This window comes from Pholis gunnellus (genome assembly GCF_910591455.1).
Source record: "Pholis gunnellus genome assembly, chromosome: 7".
In the NCBI taxonomy this organism is placed as follows: domain Eukaryota; kingdom Metazoa; phylum Chordata; class Actinopteri; order Perciformes; family Pholidae; genus Pholis; species Pholis gunnellus.
This window is the reverse complement of record NC_136533.1, coordinates 21,173,172-21,194,381: the sequence shown is the minus strand read 5'-3', so window position 1 is coordinate 21,194,381 and position 21,210 is coordinate 21,173,172. Positions and strand designations below refer to the sequence as shown.

The 21,210-nt window shown below is 43.6% G+C and overlaps 1 protein-coding gene across 1 annotated transcript; it reads right to left on the bottom strand.

Moving 5' to 3' along the window:
- Nucleotides 1–749: 749 nt before the first annotated feature.
- cbln1 (cerebellin 1 precursor) lies at nucleotides 750–16,835 on the bottom strand (the record flags this gene model as incomplete). The annotated part of the gene is made up of 3 exons (XM_079163001.1): nucleotides 750–947; nucleotides 15,050–15,169; nucleotides 16,578–16,835. 3 exons carry the CDS (start codon nucleotides 16,833–16,835, stop codon nucleotides 750–752), a joined length of 576 nt encoding a protein of 191 aa, XP_079019127.1.
- Nucleotides 16,836–21,210: the final 4,375 nt, after the last annotated feature.

The following is a 21,210-nucleotide window of genomic DNA, read 5'->3' as shown; positions in this document are numbered from 1 at the left end:
TAACTACAAAACACAGCTTTACAGGGTATGTACATGTAGCACCTGATTTTGTGATCAGTTTAATGTTTCCCCAATAAAAAAAAAAGAAATCTAGTTTGGCTTTGGGGTCGAGGCTGATCCAAAATCAGTGCAATTTATGTCAAGCATGAAAAAAGGAAACACTACAAATATGGCCACGGTAAATGGGAAATGTGGAGAGCAGCTCTTCAGGAAACATTCTTCAAAGCTTATGTTGACAGAGATGGATGAATGTATGATTCAATGAATTTGAAGGAAAAGAGGGGAGGGGGGGGGGTTTACACTCAGGCTTTAGAACACTCTGGAACACATAAATGAATCGATTGCGTCTTTCGGCAGAGAATAAAAAAAGTTTTGGCTGTCCAAAGCTGCAGTCAAGCCACAGAGAAATACAAAGGGAGGACAGAGGATGGATGAAAGGATGGATGAAGGGAGGAAGGGAAGTGAAGAAGCTTTGCCATACACTTCCATGTACCGGCTTCACAATTCTCCGTCAAGCTCTTACATCTCTCTAACATCTCTCAGAGTCTGTTGTCACATTCCCTCATCTTTCTTTCTTCTTTTCCACCGTCTTATTCACATCCTTTTCTCTTCCCTCCTCCCCCCCCCCCCCTCCCGTCGTCGTCATCACACTTTCCGTCTTCCACCAGCTCCTCCTCGTTTTGTTTCCAACCCCATTTGCTCCTCCTCTTCCTCGACCCCCCCCCCCCCTCCCCCTCCCCCCTCTCGCTCTACACGGGGAACACCAGGAAGCCGGAGAAGGTGGAGTATTTCCATCCTCCCATTAGGTTTCCTCTCTCCAGTTTGAGGTAGGCCCGGTCTCCCTTCTCCATCTGGATCAGAACACCATTGCTGGCCGCCTCGCGCGTCACATCCTGGTCGCCGGCAAATGCTGAAATCACCGGCCAGCCGTTGTGCATCAGGCTCACCTGGATGAGGAGGAAGAGGAGAGATAGTTCACGGAGGGAAAATAGACATCACACACACACACACACACGTAGGCACATATTTTTAGACTTCCTGGTCGAGCTGCAAGATTTCTTCAAATCCTGAAGTAATTTCATTATGAAAAATGCAGCAATGCGTTGCTGTTATGATGGTGACGATGACACAACAGAATATTACATTTATGTGGAGCAGCTTTGTGCTGTCTGCACATCATCATATTTTGTGTGTGTGCGCTTCCTTTCTTTTCAATTCGGAGAATTGAACAATGACTTGGAGAGACGTTCACACACACTGTGTCTGACTCGACAAATGTTTCGACGGGGGAATAACATCATCTTCTTACAAAGAGAAGTAGCTGTCAGTGACGCATCCCCTCCCTTTCTCAGGCCGGCCGACACACACACACACACACACCAGACAGCGGCTTTCATCACTCCTCTTTTGAGCAACAGCGGAACATCGAGCGCTGCCTGGATATGCCCCCCCCCCCGGCACCGATGCAGTGTTAAAACAAACTGAGATGAATTTTGGAAATGTCTGTTTATGCCAGATCACACCTTATAAAACCTGTGAGATTACTCGCCTTCCTTGTGAGCAAACTCGCTGCTTGAAGAGAGAAACACACAGCGGCCTCAGGGAGGGGGAAATATGTAGAACCATTGCTGAGTCAGCTTTGTCATCCTGACATTTAAACTGCGGCTCCAATTCCTTTTTGAAAAGCAGCGGTTTCAAAGAGTGCCAAAAAGCACAAACTGTTTATAGGGAATCACTAATCTGACAAATATGTCTGAAAGAAGTCTACAAATAAAGCAGCTGATATGTTCAAGTGTCCCAAATCCCATCATTGAAAGATATTATGATGCAACAGTGTTGATTAGGTTTAGGCCCAAAACCACTTGGTGAACTTTAGGGAAAGATCACGGTTAGCTTAGTTAAGGTGAAGGAAACATCGGGTTTAAAATGACTACTGCAGTTTATGATTGGTGGACCTTCGACGTCATGGTTCCTATAATAAACACACGGTGATGTTCAGGGAACAATTGTGGTCAGGCAACAAGACAAAGTTAACTTGCAGCTGGAAACAGGAAACAAACAGTGGTCTTCTGTATTTATTATTTATATCGTTAAATATTATTATTATTATGTTATTTATTGTTAATATTCAGAGAAGAACGAACCTCTCGCCTGCCTTCCTGCTTTATCACCCGTGGCCGTGCGAGTCACTTCTGTGTTTTGGCGAGTACACATGTCGCCATCTTGGTTTTTTTGGAACCAGAAGTGACATGAGAGGGTGGAGCTAAGGACAGCCAATCACTGAACATGACATTTAAGACGTTTAAAATAATGCTTTTATTGTCTGCTTTACTCTAAATGCGACCATAATTTACGAAATGAACATCATCTTTACATTATCGTCATTCCACAGTTCAGTTCAGACAGAAATTCACATCTGAGCTCTAAATATGTGAATATATATTTTTATTATACAAGAAATTGTAAAACAGTTGCCAAGTGATGGAAAACAGTCATAAACATCCCATAATTATACACTTATGCACCTCCTTCTACCTGATGGTCATAAGAGAGGGAGAGGATGTGTGTGTGTGTGTGTGTGTGTGTGTGTGCAGGATATGGAGAGCCTGTCAGAGTCGAGAGCTCTCTTGGCCCAGCACTCCTCTTAATAGCAAGCTGAAGATAGCGACTCAGACTGAATGTGTGTGTGTGTGTGTGTGTGTGTGTGTGTGTGTGTGTGTGTGTGTGTTCTGAACAGCCAGTCTTTGAATTTGATGGAAAACACTCAGACTGTACTTAAACCATGTCTTTTTAATCATCAGGGTGGAACCACACTACAAAATAAATGTAGTCAGTTAAGGCCGCAACAGATGTATTAAAGCAGATTGTGTGTATTTCATACACCTACTGTTCTGTACAGGATGCAGTGTATAAGCAATAGTCATTTGAGACTCACATGGGGCCACGGATGCATCACTCGGTGATAGAAGAAGAGAGCTTTGTTTTGGCTGTGTGACCTGAACTTGGCTCTGAGCACATCTCGTTCTGTGGGGGAAAATAACTCTCCTCCGCGTACATGTTTATTCAACTTCCACTTTTCACTTTGACAGTTTCTTACTCCCTCTTCTGACCCATATTGTTCCTCCCTCTGCAGCCCGGAGCCGGCAACTATAGTCCCAGCCTCTAAAGCAGTGACATAAAACACTCCTCACAAACAAGGAGAGGTCACCGGTGGCAGCCGGTTTCAAACTGTACTTGCAGCGGCTTCACAGTGAAGGAGAGACACAGATAAGGAATAACTGAACATGTGGACGGTCTTGATGAAGCAGCTGCGGTGTAAATAAGTGGTTTAATAAAGGAATTGGTTTACCACCTGTTCCTATATGTTGCAGGGATGCACACTATTGACATCTGTGCAAAAGTTGCCGATAATTTCCCAGGACAGCTGATAATGGTGCCGCTAAAACCAGCGATGCCACCTCGTGTCTAGTTTACACCAGCAGAGCGCACCGACTTGAATGCAACTGCGATAATGAGTGAAGGCGTCTTACAGTAAAAATTAATTAGGATCTATCTTGATTGCTTACGAATATCACAGAGGAGCCGGAGACGAGCGCTAATCGCGTCAACAAATTTGGATGTCAGCCATCATCAATAGCTGACATCGCTCCAGATAACACTCTGGATGTGAGTGAAGGAAACGAGTACGAAACCTGTTTCAGGGGCGTGGTATAGTAGAGATCTGGGATGTGATTTCAATCATTCCCGGTCTATCTAATTTCTTTAAAACTTTTTAGTGGTGCTCGATGACTGCTAGATTACAACAGCTACAGCAAAAGACAAACATGTCATTTAAAAACATGACAAACATGTCATTTACTGCAACGTCTGCCTCTTTCTTGCAGCAAATCAAGCAGACTTAAAGCAGGCCAGTCTAAAAATATCCAGTACTTCCTCCCCCGATCCAAAATGTCAAGCTGAGCACAATATTTTTACAATGCCGATGACAGACGCAAAAGAGAACATTGTTATGGAGAGGTGCAGCCAAAGGCTTCAAGTTAGCCTCATTAACCTCCAGATGACAATATCAAATAGACGTAAAAGGAGGGGAGCAGAGGTAGGTGGATAGATAGATAGATGGATGAACAGACAAAGAAAAGCTAGCATCACCACATCACTCTGTTACCCTCGGACACATTCACAAGCACGCACACACACACACACACACACACACACACACACACACACACACACACACACACACACACACACACACACACACACACACACACACACACACACACACACACACACACACACACACACACACACACACACACACAAAAACACACACACACACACACCATGCAGACTAAATCCACCCTCCTACCTATCCAACCATTCACCCAAGTCACTTATGTGGAGCTCTCAATATGTGTGTTCAGGGAATGGGTGAAGGTTTGTAAGTGTTTCCCCCTCTATACACACACAACGCACACAATCTTCCTCTCTTTCAGTCAGTCATGTAAACTCCCTTGTTGCTCACACACGAGCACCGGTCACACCTGGACTCTGTTTCTTATAGAATGTGGGTCTATCAGTTATACAATAAAGGCCTTGTGGCACGTTGACTCTGTTAAAGCATGACGAGGCTGCTAACTGACAGAGCCACAGTGCTCGTGGGATTTGGGGATTTTTGTCAGGTTAAGAAGCAAGTCTGGACTTTATGCCATAATATAAAAGACAAAATGATTGTCTACTGCAACGGTCCACGAAGCTGCCCTGTGAGATGTGGTGCAGGGAGCAGGTAGAGCAGTTCATTAAGTCCAGTCATAAACAGGAGAGGATATTATTCAGAGTCACAGCAGCGGCTTCAAACTGATCGCTGTGGTCAAAATGCAGCATGTTTGTGTCTCCTGTTTGGATTCCATATCAGTGTGTCTGTTACTGTCAACCTGACTGCTTTTATTGATATCTAAACCAAGAATACGCAGAATGATACTGTTGTCAACATGTACAATCGGCGGAGCATTTACAGAAAAACAGTGCAGTTCAGATCTCTCTTTCTGTCTTCTCTCTCTCTCTCACACACACACACACACACACACACACACACACACACACACACACGCGCATACAGCCAAAACGGGTCAGTGTGTGGTGTGTGCCAGTGATGTATAGCTCTAATAAAGCTGTGACAGTAGCTTTGGAAGGATGAGACTGTGGTCACCACACACAAAAAAACTGTTTCCCTCTTTCTCTCTCTCTCTCTCTCTCTCTCTCTCTCTCACACACACACACACACACACACACTGTCAACTATACACCCTTACAATTGCCAACCATAAATATGAAAGCATGATAATAGGGCTGCGCATCGTGTCAGGCCTCAATCGATCTGCATTCATTAATGCATAAGCACCAATTAACTGGCTGAGTAACGGAGAGAGCGAACGGGGAGGAGGAAGATAAAAAAGAGGGAAAGAGAGACAGAGAAAGGGTGAAACGGCCGGAAGGAGGTCGGAGGGAAGAGAGATTGAGATTGAGAGAACAATCTGGCTCTCCATATGTAAATAGAAAGCGCCTGACGTCTCAGCGCAGCACTTAATGCCAACGACACGATGACATCCTGTTATTGCATCATCAATTCCTGTCCAGTCGACTGTCTTGACGTGACAATGATACTTTTTCTGTCTCTGTTTTTTTTTGTCTGTCTTCTTTTTGTCCCTCCCCCCCCCGTCTCATTTCCTTTTTTGATTCCTCCCCCTTTTCCTTTAACTCAAGATCCTTTTCCTTCCACTCAGATCTCTTTCTTGTCACCTCTCGTTCCTCTTTGTAATTTTCTCGACCGTCTCTCCCTCCACAGTCTTGATGCAGACGGACGCGAATGACGGATACATACATAATGGCGCTTCTGTCTGGGGGCCCCATGACACCCTCTGTCTCTAAAAATGTCCAGGCTTCCCATAAGCGGGGCCGTTTTCTAAAGTTCGAAGCAAAGTTCCTTCGAGCTCATTCAGGAGTTGGCAGTACAAACTGTGTCTATTGTGAACTTCTAGAAACTAAACTTGACTCATCACCATTTTTTTTATTATTGTTCAACAATAAAAGCTTATCACCGTCTTGATGTTGCAACATCTATTTATTGTGGATACATGCTGTGTTTGAGCTCGTATCAACAGGAGCGTTAGTCATCAGCAGCTGCTTACTGCTGGCATAGTGATCAATAAAGCTCTATTCTGCATGGTTTTACAGTGGTGCTGCTTGTAATGAATGTTGTTGAGTTATGGTGATGCTGGCTAAAAGGATTATTACCCACAACTAGTCGCCTGCTGCCGACTTTCAATGAGGAAACTCACAATTTCTGGCGGCGTGCTTTGCATTTTGGGAAAATAAATAATATCTGTGCTGGCCAGGAGACTTTATTTAGGTCAGCTCTGCACATATATTCAGTGCTCTCCACAAGCTTTTTGGTTTTTTAGATTTCTGCTCTTTTAGTCGATTCACCTCGTCAGCAGATGTTGTGAAAACCTCAAGTAGGTGCTTTCTAGCAATACAATCCAGAAACGCAATTAACCACCATGCAACTCTCAGTGGGCCACAGCTGTGTTTTATAAGCATTTTTAATCAGCATTTTTTTGGGGGATGGAATTAGTCCATAAATAGAGGACAGATGCTATAATGCCTCAAGATCCTAAATACCTTACAGTAATAGGGTGTTTGTGTGCAGCATATCTGTCTGTTTATAGAAGTCGCTACAGTGGGATGCTCTGTAATGACATTATCACTGCATTAGCAGTCAAAATTAATTTGAAAATGATTAAAGTATGCTTTCCATCGAGTACCATCTAGCAAACATGTGTAGGTGTATGAGCCCCTATTGTGGAAGACATCTTGACATGGCCCGGGAGTAAATGATGAAATGAGTGCTGCCTCAGCTCCAGGATCCGGGTGGTGTTCGTGCTGGCTGACACTGTCACACTGTCATGGCTTATGGGGACACTTGAATGGAACAAAGCCATTGCTAATGTTATGGGCAGGACCTGTGTGAAAAAGGTCTATCGGGAAAAAAAGATCCCGTTTAAAAAGATAGTACTGAACCACACGAGGTTGTGACATTAAGAGGGTCTATCATCAATCAATGTATTGGAGTTTATATTTCTTATTAGCTTTTAGTAGATATTGCATACGCTCGTCTCTTATTGTTTAAGAGGTCCAGCCGTGTTGCTGGGCCGTCTGGAGGGAAGGCAGGCGGAACAAGGACTGAGCGGAGCAGACTGTCAGTAAAATGAGGGGTTTTCTCTGAAACACTTCTGCTTTAGTCCAGAGGGACAGCCAAACAGAACATTAAAGTTCCTCACAGCAGCTTTAAAAAAAAAAAAAACAAGGAGGCGACTAAAGCAAAGGTCAGAAGTTTACTAAGCTATTTACATTGTAGACCAGGGCACCAAAACAGATCTTACAAATGTCAGCAAATCTTCATCAATATTGCCTCAGGGAACAACAGCGTTCGTTTTAGGAAACCACTGGGCAAAGCCTTCACCCATACTTCTTTTTTCAGTTTGGTGAAAGGCAAAATATGCAACTCTGAATCAGCTGCCAAAACACCTCAAAAGAGGACAATTAATTAAGCCACTTCAACGAGAGCAGATGGCTCTTAACAGCCTTTACAACGAACGCACCAAAAAACCTAGAGTTCATTACCTCGTGCTGAACGCAGGCCCTGACTGAGGGAGGCTGTGTCAGATCCAACCACTCTGACCACAAAGACTAATGGTAAATGGACTGTAGTTACAGTAAATCCCGGCCACGCTATCGGAATTAACGAGACCTGACGATGAATGATGAACAACGTTTGTGGACCAATTGGAGGCGACTGCCTTTACAAACGTGTGCCGCTGTTAAAATGCCCAGCAGTCCACGTTCCCTCGTCCCCAAAATCCACACAATTGTTTTCATACAGTATTTGCACTCTTGTCCAATATATCTGACGGGCACCAGAAGCCACCGAAATACCACATTAAGGCAGCACAGCATTCTTTGAACTGAGCACAACTGCTGTCCAAACGAGAGGTTCAGGTACCAGGTTCGGGGAGGGGGGGGGGGGGGGGGGGACTCAGCTACAACATAGGTTGGTCATAAAGTGGCGTGTTTGCTACACATGGCTGTATTCTGCCAGGAAACAGAGAAGAAGAAGTTGTAGAGGTTGCGATCCGGAAACACATCATGGAACATTCCTGTTGAATACATCATTTGGCTTCCTGAAATGTTTAGCATGTAGCTTTTAATGAGTATTTTTGTAATTATTATATTATTGATCAGCAGAGACCGAAGAGACATTCTAATTGATTAAGATACACGTCGCTTTAGGCCAAAAGAGCAGTTGGCAAGAAATGTAAATGTACTTTTTCAGACTATGTCTACACTCCTCATGGCTCACTTTTGTTGGATCTTTGTAATAATCTTGTTCCATTAAAAGGCAATGAATATTCAAAGAATACGTTTTTTTTTCTCTCAGACATCTCTTCTTCTCTTTCACACATGAGCACAGACCAGAGCAGCTTTCTATAATGTTCTGCCAAACTGAAGGAGACTGAGCACAGGTTGATTGAATAAAAATGGAACCAAGCATCTGGCTGGCTGGTTTGGTGTGTGTTACTGTGCAAGTGTGTGTGTGTGTGTGTGTGTGTGTGTGCAGACAATGACATACATTGTAAAAACAGAAGATCAGAGGCTTCATCTATTATAGAAGTAAACCATGCAAAGAGGCTGCTTGAAAGCAGGGTCCTCCAGCTCCAGCGTTTCATTTGAGCTCGCCATTGTGTGACTGACTCCAACTCATCGGATCTGCACGAATCAGGTAGATTGCCTAATTTGAATTAAACACGGCAACTTTCGCAAAATAAGGTGACGCATGCCTGGACAATGGATCATTTCAATGGACGAGTCACCACTTTGGTAGCCACCGTATTTACACCCAAATAAATCCATTAAAACGTCACATGAGACAAAAGAAGCAGTGTGAACTGAAAGACACGTGTTTTTGTGTCTGACCTTTTGGAATACTTTTCAAAAAGTAATCATCTTCCTTCCTTGCTTCTAAATGATGACATCAATGAATATCACTTAACTGTAAATATGGTTAGCATAAAGTACCCTGCATGGGTTGAATTGGTGTATCCAGATTATAATGGATGTATGGATCTAAAAACAATCCTTGTTCGTTTAATACTATTTTTGAGCACATTTAATTGAATAGTTGGTTTTGACGTGGCAGACAGGAAACCAGGAGACAGCGAGGGAGGGGTGCGACATGCAACACAGGTCAGTTAAGTGAAAACTCTGACCCGCTGGTGGCACCAGAGGAAAAGTCAGGCATCACCAAAGTCAGTAGGGTTCATCCTCTGAGGACCATGAATGTCTGTAAAAAAATCCATCCTGTATTTGAGACGTTTCAGTGTTGGACCGACCGACCAAACATTGCCATCCCAAGAACCATGACGCTAACATGGCTAAAAAGAATACCTCAGTGCAGCAGAGTCTTCCATACGCGCCCTTGAAACAAGCTCACAAGCAAGCTGCTAGGATCCAGTGCTTGTGTGTGAGGCCTGACATCTCCCAGAATATACCGTCTCTCAGTTACAGTTACAACTCCACTAGCCTGTCTTTTCCTCCCGCTTTCTCCTTCCACCGTTTCAAAGGCAAGAGGACATCGGAACAGATAAGGTGTTTATTTATGTGTGCTTTGGCTCGCCTTTCATTTCCCCGCATCTCCATTGTATGGGATGAACGCTGTCAGAGCCAAAAGCAGAACACTGGTGTATTTCAATTTTTTTCTTAGTCATAGCACAGTTCATGGCGCTCGTTGTGTTCACACACGTGCAACGCATCAACACACTGCTCGACTTCCCACGGACACAGCTGTAGTACGTTGGGAGCGCGGTGACGCATTCTTTTTCTACTTTGTTTCTCTGATTTACAGAGTAAAGAGTAACTTAACAATCAAGCTGCATTTTAGAATTAGTCAGTTATGTGAACAGTCACTTTATTTCACTCCATCGATTGATCCTTGTCCCAGGCTATTGTTGTAATTGCCACGTATGTTGTTTGTCTTTTTCCAGAGTAGAAACAGGAAGTTGGGCCTCTAGATTAGGCCTGTCTCAATAATTACTTATCATAAAATACATGGACACGACCTCAATCCTTTCTGCTGACCTCTGATTTTTGCATTTTGTGTTTACGGGCATGTTGTAGACAACATTTCAGCAACATGATGCCAGAATATACAGCAGCGTTTTCCCTACCATTTCCAGACTATGCATTGTGCAGACCTTGCACATTTTGTCATCTAAATCGAGAAGAGTCCATTGTATTTATTGTTTGGATTGTGTGGTTTTATTTTATTCATTAGATATTTTCAACATGTTTTGATATCTGAAAATCTTTAAGAGTCAAAAGGTCATTGTTATTTCAAATGGTGTACTTGCAATATTATGCTTTACTATTATAAATATATTAGTCTTAAAAATGTTCATCTTAAGTGTTTGTGGAACCACATATCTACCCACAAATATAGTTATTGCGACATGAAAAAAAAAAAGTATTTTTCCTGGTACACCATGATCTGTGATCTTGATCTGTTTGGCACATCATATACCTTTAACACAGTATTAACAGTATTATTGATACTTTGTCTCAAAGGGTAACATTAAAAAGTATGAATTTGACAGTGTTATTAATGTTAATACGTGTGTTCCCAGCGTTCCTACTTCAAGGCCGGCCATGTTTGTGTTTAGCCATCGTTTAGCGGTCTGTTGGCAGTAGTGGAAAGCTGCATAGGGATTCAGATGATATTAAATAAACTGTTTGATGATATTTAAGGAGAAGGGATGTTTCATCTCAGTGGTTCTATACGCGCATCAATCTTTAAAAAGTGTTTTTAAAACGGAATTCGGCCAACGCTTTAATGAAGTGGTGCTTATACGGCGTAAGCACTTTGTGACAGCACTCATATATCACACTCACACGACATTCATTATAGATTATATGAAACATGTAATTACTGACATAAAGTTCTAGGTCTTTCTGTTTGTGTGCTGTGAAAACATACAGGTATATCCAACTAAAACGAACTTGATTTAGTATTTTAGTACATATATATCTTCCCTCAGAATGATTACTGTTGCAAAGCAAACGTATATAGAAATCCACAACAACGATATATTTCTCCTATGACTTAACCCAGTAGGTACTGACACTGTTAACAATCACACATAGACACACATCTGATCTTACAGCATGGTATGACAGTAGGAAATTGAAATGATACGAGAGCATTGTGCTAGCACAAACAAGCTCCTTGCCTTAGCACGCACTGCAATCAACAGGGGTAGCATTTGCGGGTCTGAATGAACCGCATGGCATTTGAAAGCGGAGCATGTTTGCTAACTCTCAGGAGTGAAATGCCGCATTAAAACAACATCGACCCCAGCGACCCGAGCCGGAGAATGAAAATGCGCGTATTGGAAACCAAAGCACAGACATGGGCTGGTACTCAAAGAGCTGAACGGATTATGCTTTGTTGCAGACAGATGCAGCTGCTCTGGGTCAAAATGTAAAATACATTTTCTTATAACCCAAAGAGCAGCACGTTAGAGGTAAAAACATCTCCTACTATCAGTGCAGTGTTCCATCAACAGCTTGGAGCAGTGCCTCTCAGTGTAATGATAGTTACAGAAGGCCTAATGCACACACAGCATGAGGCATTTCTTGTGTTGCCTTCACCCATACAGAGACCCGAGGCTTCATGAATGCCATTTCTGAATGGCTTAGGTTCTCAAAATACTTTCTTAAAACACCACTTATTCACACCACAAAACCACGAGAAACGGCGATTAATTTCATTTTTCCATTCCCTTCACATTTCCTGGACAAAAAAAAAGGATATTTTCTGACATTTTGGATCCGGTGCTCTGAAGAAGGCCCTTTTTTTCAAACAACATCAAGATACTATTGGCTTATGTTTTGATTACTCAAGCTGCTGCACAGTACGTTAATAAAAGGCACATTAACCCCGCTTTAACACCTCTATTCAGTTCCAATAGAAGGCATTATGGTCTTCAGAAAACAGTGAAAGACACACTCGCGACTGTGGAGCCCACCCATCTATCTCGGGAACACCTCACATCGCTGAGTGTTGATACCCTACCAGCGCCTCATCTGTTTGTCTTTCTGATCCACGAGCTCTCTGTTCCAAGCTGCAGGTACAAGATGTTCACCGAGGGATATATAATTCATTTGTTTCTATTTGATTTCAAATTTAGAGCAGTGGTACATGTAGGAAATGTAAATAGCTGCCACCGGGAATGAAACCCGTTTGATATGTATATTGTAGGTGATTTTCAGAAATAATGCAAGCAAGTTATCCGTTAGCGGAAGTTTAGGCGTCGCTGATGGGTGGCATTATGGGTAGTGTGACTGTTTAGATCAGAGGATGTGCTGTATTTAATTTGCAATATTTGTATTTAATTGCTCGGCAAAATGCAAACAGAGACTTTTGAGTTCGTAGCTGTTTTTTGACACCCACGTCTCTTCTCTCACCCCTCACGGGTACATGGACAGATCTCTGCACAGCAAAGGGCTGATGAGAGATGGAACAAACTGTTTCTCCTTCCCTTTGTACATCCACCCAGCATCCACTGATCAATAGTTACTCATGATGTGTGGCTCTCTCGCTCCCTCTCACTCTCTCTTTGCCCTGCCTGAACCTTCTCCTTCTCTTCCCTTCCTGTCCATCCTTTGTTCCTATCTGTCATATTTTCTCTCCTTTCTCGTTGTGTGTCTCCTGTCCCTCCCCTCAATCCTCCCTCCTTTTCAGTTCCAAATTTACCTTCCATTTTTTTTTTTCCATTCTCCATTTTCTAATTCACTTTCTTTCGTTTCTTTTTTCTCCATTTGACTTCCTTCCCCTCTGTCCCTCATTTCATCTATTTTTTTCCCGTTTTACATTTACTCTCATCCGGTCCTCTCTGTCCCATCCCCTCCATCCCCACTGCTCTCCTTTCCCTGCTGTCTCTCATCCCTCGCCCGCACCACAGTAGCTGCCTCTAAGGCAATCAAACAGTGGGAGTTTTCCACACAGCAGATGCGCTGGATGGATGGGAGGATGAGTGGAAGAGGTTAAGGGTGAGCAGCACACAGGCTGGATGCTTGGAGGAGAGAGGACAACCTACACCTGTTTCATGTCAGAAACGTGACAGACAACGCAGCCTTTTCTCACAGAAAACCACAAGTTTCTAAATCAGTTTTGAAATGGTGTTTTCTAAAAAAAAACTAATTTTAGATGATTTCAACTAAAGTGTTGTACTGTAGCCTTAAGATTCTGGTTGTAAAAGTGAGACGATCAGGAGAATATTAAAATGAAAGCTTTTCTCGTTTTACTCCCGCTTTCACTGTTTTACTGCTAACAACATCTCATAGATATACTGTAGCTATATAATGACAACACAGCAAATTGGCACAAATTAGAGTACGGTGTGGTGACAAGCATTATCCCTTGGGATGCACCGATACGATACGTTACCTGGGCTTTGGGTAACGGACGATATCGTGCCTTAATGCCTCACTATGTGGAAGTGACTGGGATCGGTCTTTTATGTGTTAAGCAACATCGACTGGACTTGAACATGGCGTTCCTAACTTTGTAAAACTAAATATATCTAATAAATACATCGATATGAATTTTCAGAGTTATTTATCTCTTTAACGACAGAGCGTACACCAGCAACTTGGAGAGAAATCTTCAAATTCACAAGGATTACAATTCAAGTGTAAACCTTTTAAATGCAGCAACAAATTGGTCAAAAATGAGACACACCAGTGTATAATCTATATAGTAAATAAACACAGACTTGTGATGAATAGGTTGACTCCATTGTTACATCCGATCCAGCTTTTTGAATCAGTCCGGCCTGATATCGGTATCGGTGCATCCCTAATTATCGTCACTGCGTTCTGCATGACAGACTTAATTATCTCAGTGCCATGAGTCAAGTGTTAGCGGCCTATTTGCGTTCAGTCACACAAAAATGAGAGTATGCGGCGAGCTTGACACAGCCCCCCCCCCCCCCTCACATATCGCCCACCCTCCTTGTTGTTGTTATTGTTGTTACTGGTGCTGCCATGCTAATTAATTCCAGACTCCCATAATAAAATATAAGTAGCAAAACATAATGTCAAAGCCCCGGGGAGCCAACAGCATAATTACACAACAGATTAATTAGCAAGAGATACATTGTAATCAACGCTGTGTGACTTGTAAAGCGTCATCACGTGCATGTTAAATCCGGGAAATGGGCTTAAGACTGCTCAAGTGCTTCATCGCTTGACACATCAAAAGAACGTGGAGACTGCATCTAAGGCAGAGTGAACACGAGCTGTTAGTGGGATGAAAGGAGGCTTGTGATGGGGCATACTGCAGGCAGTGTGTGTGTGTGTGTGAGAAACAAATAAGTGGAAAACACTATTATCAGTTCTACATAAAACCCCTATGAGTGCGTTGTGTGTCAGAGAGAGATAATTAAAATGCCTGTCTCTGTTTGCTCTGTTCAAAATGTGCTTAATGTTTTAATCTTCTAAATAATCAAAAATCTTAGTCGGCCTGCTGCCTCTCTTAATGAGAGGAGACAGAATGAGAGAGAAGGAGACGTCGCTGTCCCCGGTGCTGAAAGTAGCTGCTGGAGCCGCGCGCGCCTCCCCCCCCCTCCTCGCGCTCACCGCAGCACCCCGTCGTCCTGTCGGCTGCACGCGCTTGATTTGTCTCTGTCCTCTCTGCATGTATTGATTAATTATGATCGGGCCGGCGGGCGACTATAACGGTCTCCCGGGAAAGACACCTCAAAACATCAACAAAATGACTTCCAGTGCGGCTGATATTCAAGTTTCGTAAAAAGGGGGAAAAAAGAAGAAAAAAAACTCAGCCTCGGGGGGGCGCGTGGTGTGGTCCACGAGCACAGACGCAGAAGATTACACACGGACATTAAAAAGACAAACGCAGGAACAGGCGGCATACCTGTATAGTTTGGCGGTTGTAGACTTTCACTACGTGGAAGTTAAAACTGTAAATCCCTTTGCGCGGCGCGATGAAATTACTTCTCTCCTCGTCAAAGTTCTTCCCAATATTTACTAGAACCTGGAAGGAAGAAAAGAAAGAAAGAAAGACAACATTTCATTGATAACATTGCTTCATCCAGCTCGTGTCTTTCACAGTATTTGCACTCAGCCATATACAGCCCGCATGTTAAAAAGCAAACAATCCCAAATGTTTCCACGTGGACTAATACACAACGACAAGATGTATTCTCGTCATCTCACCATGATATATTTAGTATTGAACTGGCTAATTTGCAAGGACAGAAACAATGCTATTATTGTACATTTTCTGAAGTGAATAATTTCTAGGATAGCCTATTGAAATTGATATGTCACACATTTGTTTTGTTAGAGGGCTATAAAGCCCCCCCCCCCCCCCCCCCCCTGGCCCGGGACCACGCATTCAGATTCACTGATGTAGTGGAATAACTCTGCTTTTATCTAGGCTCCCCCCCCCCCCCCCCCCCCCCCCTCTGTCAGAACTTCCAATCTTTATAGGAAATGAAAAGGAACTTAATCAATCTTTCAAATTGACTTTTCAATTATGCATCTCCGCAGCCAAATGACTGGTTTTATGGACGGAGGCGAACTATGGCGTGTAATTGAACGGCAGTTTGAGAGAGCGTTAACCTTTAACGGCAGGCGGGTAGGACCGAGCCCTCGCGACCTGCCGTTACTAAATTATTTGGCGAGATGTCAGTTCCCATATCCCATATTGTCATGCTCAGAAAAGTTGAAATATTCAAAAGGCTTGCCTTCGAGGCTATACTTTCCCAACCACTTTGGGAACGGATTACCTATAAAAAGAATTGTTACCGACACAGACTCATTTCCGCTCCACCTTTCAGTATCTCTGCCCGCTGCTGTCCACGAGACCACTACCATGTGCACGAGATGCAGCTGTGCGCATATATATATATATATATATATATATATATATATATATATATATATATATATATATATATCAAGCCACCTTATCCGTCCTGGATTCCTGGTGTTATGAACGTTTCAAGGTGTTTACACAACATGCTCTTAGACTAAGTTTAACCCTCACTGCACATGGCTTTCTTTCTCTTTTTTTTAAAGATCCATGAGGTCATTTAATGGTTAATGGTGCCGAATAACCTGCTTCTTTTGTTTCTGTGACACGCTACTCCTCCATCCATTGATAGCTACGAGTTGTCGTCTTCCATAAGCTATTTGACAAATGCCACACCAGCACGCCACACGTGAAACACACGCACGCTCATCTGAAACTTCATCTGTTCGCTGATCTAGGCCAATCATTCCTTGATCATGCAGAAACTGACAAGACTGACTGAAAACAATTATAAACTTATTTTGCTTCTTTGATTTTTTTTTTCTTCTTCCTATTGTCATTATTTTAAAATGGACGTTATATAAAAATAATATAATATATATATATATATGTGTCTTGCTCCTACCCGATCGAAGTAGATGACCATGGTTCGGTTGCTCATCTCGGAGGGCTCGTGGTTGGTGTTCCGGACCGCGGAGAACGCCACCTTGGCGCTGCCCGAGCGCACCGAGATCCCGAGCGCCGTGCCCGTGGGGTCCGCAGCCGGGTTGGAGTCGCACACCACGAGGCACTTCCCCTCCAGGATGATTGGTTCCGTCTCGTTCTGGGCGCGGGCCGGGCTCGCCGCGAGCCACACGGCACTCAGCAAGCAAAACGCCAACATACCGGACCGGAACGACGAACTTCTCCGGTCGCCTTCGCACCTTAAACCGCGGGTCTATTCCCCTTGAAAAAAAAAAAAGTAAGGTGGGAAGAGTTTCCCAGGTGTTCCCCGGATGAACCTTGAGGAGGCTTGTTTCACAACTAGATGCCACTCCGTTTTCTTGTATTTAATCAGCCCGTTGCAAACAGTTTCTCCCTCGCGGAGTCTCTTGGAGGGGAAACCAGACGGTAAATTGTTCTGCGTCTCTCCGTTTTTTTTCGAAAAAATCAGTTTATTGCCCGCGTACCTCCGGTCAAGTCGCCAGTTTTCACCTGTTCCTTTCTTCTTTTTTTCTTACTTTCTCAGCAGCTTTTCTGTCACTTGGAAACACAATAAGCGGGAGTCGCGCGCGGTGCGGAGGGGCCCTGGACGAGTGACGAGGCAGCACAACTCATAGCGCGCGGAGGGGGGGGGGGGGGGGGGAGCTCCGTCTGCTTTCTCTCGCGCGCGCTTGAATTATTGATATGTGAGATATGAGAGTTTCAAACACAAAAGGCTCGAGAGGAAGAGACGCAGCGCGAGAGCGCAAGATGCTCCCGCCCTCGTCCTACTCTTTTTTTTTTCTTCTTCTTTTTTTAAAACCCCTCCCTCCCCCCCGGCGTCTTCGATATTTTCCAATCGCTGCGTGCCGACCGCCCCCCTCCCCGCCCCGCCACTTTATCTATCAGCTCTCTCTCTCTCTCTCTCTCTCTCTCTCTCTCTCTCTCTCTCTCTCTCTGCTTTCCCCCTCCCTTTGTCTTTCTTGCACATCTATCTATCTATCTAGCTGTCAAAAGTCAATCTTATCTCTTATATCTTTTTGTCTCTCTCTCTCTCTCTTGATCTCTCTTTCCCTTTCCTGTCTTATTGACCTTCCCCAAACACACACACACACAAACACACTTATACTCCGGCATTTTACAGGTGAACCACTATAGAGAAGGGGCCACACATAGTCCACACTCATGATGTGTTCCACCATTATCAGAATTATCAGAATTATCAGAATTATCAGAATTATCGACATCTGTAAAGCAGACGACTGACTGAAAACGGAGTTGTGAAACTGCTCTGCAACCAGCAAGAAGAGATCTCAGTGTGTAAATACCACTTAAAGCTATAGATAAAATAGGAAAGTTTGCAGAGGGATTTAATTAAAGCTGCAAATGTGCGCAAGCAGACATGGTTTAAGCATAATGGTTTAAAAAAATACTCAGACACCAGGAAACATTAGGCGTCTTTTGTCATGGTGGCAGCCGTAAAAGACACCTCGGGGAGGTGCAGCAACGCAGAAAGTGTGCCAAATGAGCACCAGCGGGAACCGATACAACAGGGACACACAAACATGACAGGCATTCTGTAAAGGAGTATTCCGATGAATCCGTATTACACAAACAGAAGAAGGGTCCAATTTGATGCAGCAGAGGGCGAGAATCCCTCGGGTCAAGCTCCAAAAATGCTGTGTCCTACACTTCCCAACTGGACAGCATCTTTGACACCCGTGTCTTTCAAACTCCACACTTGTTTAGGCTTTCAGTGGAAACTGTGCATAGCATAGAAGCCTGAACAGAGTTTATTCAAGTGTTCTCACTCTTAATATTGCCCCTTATCAATAAAAAAAAAATGTCTGCCTATTATCTCATTGACCTAACAGAAGTAGGCTAACAAAAACAAATAACAGCAGAGAAAATATAATTCCTTTATGGTCTTTGCACAAAGCGCACACAATAAAGAAAGAATGAGTTAAATATAGTCAATGGAAGTCATAAAGATAAACAGAAAGTGAAATATGCAAACTGTGCAATACAGTTAAAAAATAACTTCAGCATCTGTTCTCAGTTTGTCATCACATTTCACCTCAATAGACACCTCTGCTCATCTTCCTCTTTTGCCTCTTCCCTTTTTCTTTTCTCTCCTTGACACTCATTCTTTCTCTTTCCATGGCTTTTTTCTTTTTTCTTCTTTGTCCCCTTTCTCATCATTGTGTTGTTTTTTTCTTATTTTCACTCTCCCTTTTGCTCCTCCTCCTCCTCACTGTTTCCATCCTCTTTCTCTCTCTCTCTCTCTCTTTCTTTACAGGACCTCTCTCTCTCTCTCTCTCTCTCACGGTCTCCTTCTTACCTTCCTCCTGTCTCTTCTCTCCCCGTCTTCGTCTTCCTTCCTCCCCTCTGCTGCTGTTTCCCTCTCCCGGGGGTTTCCTTCAGCCTCTAACACAAGCTGATGGTGAATGACGGGCCAAAAGGACTTCTCTCAGATGCAGGATGCAGGGGACGAGCCACATCGACTCTCTCTCTCTCTGTCATACACTCAAATACATGTGTTGTCACACATCCAAATCACCATTTCTTCTCTCCTTACGACCACGTTGCTATTTTGCCGACCACGATTTGTGTATGTGTGTGTGTGTGTGTGTGAGTGTGTGTGTTAGCTGTCTGAGGTTGTCACAGGCGCACAGGGGGAACAGAGCTCATTGTTTCTCAGGGTGACACCAGCCTGACTGCAGTTTAACTGGACTGACAGACAGGAACAAGCTGCCACTACAGACCTACTTTGTCCATGTGTCTCGGTGTGTGTGATCGTATGTCCGTCAGTGCCTGTGTGTGTGTGTGTGTGTGTGTGCCGGTTTGTGCTCGACAGAGATTAAGGAACGATCATGGGGATCACATTCATCGCCTCTGGACCACGAGGCCTGTTTTCTTTCCCTGGTCTTTTCCTGTCTGTCCACCTGACAGCCTAATCACCTGTCTGTCTGTCATCCTCGTTCGACTTTCTGTCTGTCTGCCCGTCCGTCCGTCCACCTGCCCGCTGGCCGATGATGCTCTCTAGCCACAGACTCTGAGGCTGCGCAGTGCTGCCGTGACATTTAGGAAGTGAGATCACCAAAGTTCTTCTTTTGGGGGGTAAAGAAGGACAGAAAGAAAATGATCAAATCAAAGCTAATGTGAGGAAAAGACACATTCCTCTAATCCCAGTTATGAAGATAGCTTTAGGGAACAGTACTGTGTACTTTGTAGAAATATATGGCTTTAGTTAGTTGGCATGTTGGCTGCAAAGAGTCCTATCGGTGTGTCGTATTGTACTGGACTAAAACATGCTGTTTGGAAGCAAATTAGGTGTGAATGCTGAAAGGGAAAATTTCTATTTGCAGGCCATTTTCAGTCTTACTTATTATACATAAATGGGACAGGGACACAGCATATGGCATTGTAGACTGCATTGTTTGGGGCTAAAGAAAAGTGAAATAGATGAAGGCGCATGCAGAATCATTTCCTCAGTGCAGTCGTCAAAATGCTTTGGATATTATGGCACAGTGTCTGAGCCCGTCTGCAAGAAAATTGGCTCATTCTATGTGTTGCATTCAGTATTTATTCTATAATGTCCCTGGGTGTCATTTCCCATTAGCCGTGCAGACACTGACTTGAAGCGGAGGGGTGGTCCCTTAACTAAGTCACAGAGAGCGCTGCCTCACTTTGAGGCTTCTTAAAATTACAGGTGTTGAACTGTTAAGGAAACATAGCTCCCAAAAACTGCACTCTCTTCAGTAAAAAAAAAAAAAAAAAGGATTTGACAGTTGAAGGGGCTCAACATCAACTAACCAAACGTCTGTTTAAATCTCCTCGTTTAAAAACAATTTGAACAACTAATGTTCTAAATATACAGTTGATCATACTTACAGATACAATTTTATCCCACCTCCCACAGCGATTTTCTAATTAAAGATTATCCGAACGAGTCTGAGCTGCAGCACTTCCAACGTCTGGCTACAGTAGTCACATGGTCCCCACCTACTCACCTACGAGAAAGAGCTGAGCAAGAGGAGCCTTCTGTGCCCGACACACTGAGACAAACATCTTCTGGAAAGTATATTGGTGGTGAGCCATCGAACCCCCCTCAGTAGTCATGACGTGATGTTTTTGTTTACGTTTTCTAGGGGACACCTTTAATAAGTTGATAATACTCTTCCATTGTCTCGAAATAATATCTATTTATAAATGAGTTATTAATCATTTAACACATACACAACATTGTAGTGTACTCCTAAAGGTCTCGTCATGCACACTTGTTGGATGTCTTTGTAACACATACGGTGTGTGAAGTATGAATACTCAGCACGACATTACTTGGTAGAGCTACCGGGTGAATAAACTTAAATGTTCCAGGAAATAGCCTTCCAACATTGCCTGCAATGCAAAGTCCCTCTGCAGTCTACAGCACTGAACGAGGCTGACTGGACAGAATCGCATTGTGAACGACGTTCATTCAGCCTGCAAGAAAACACTGGTTTCTGCTAGATTCTAATTGCTGATTCATGAAAAGCAACAACCTCTTGCGATGGGATCACACCAGCCACGACGCC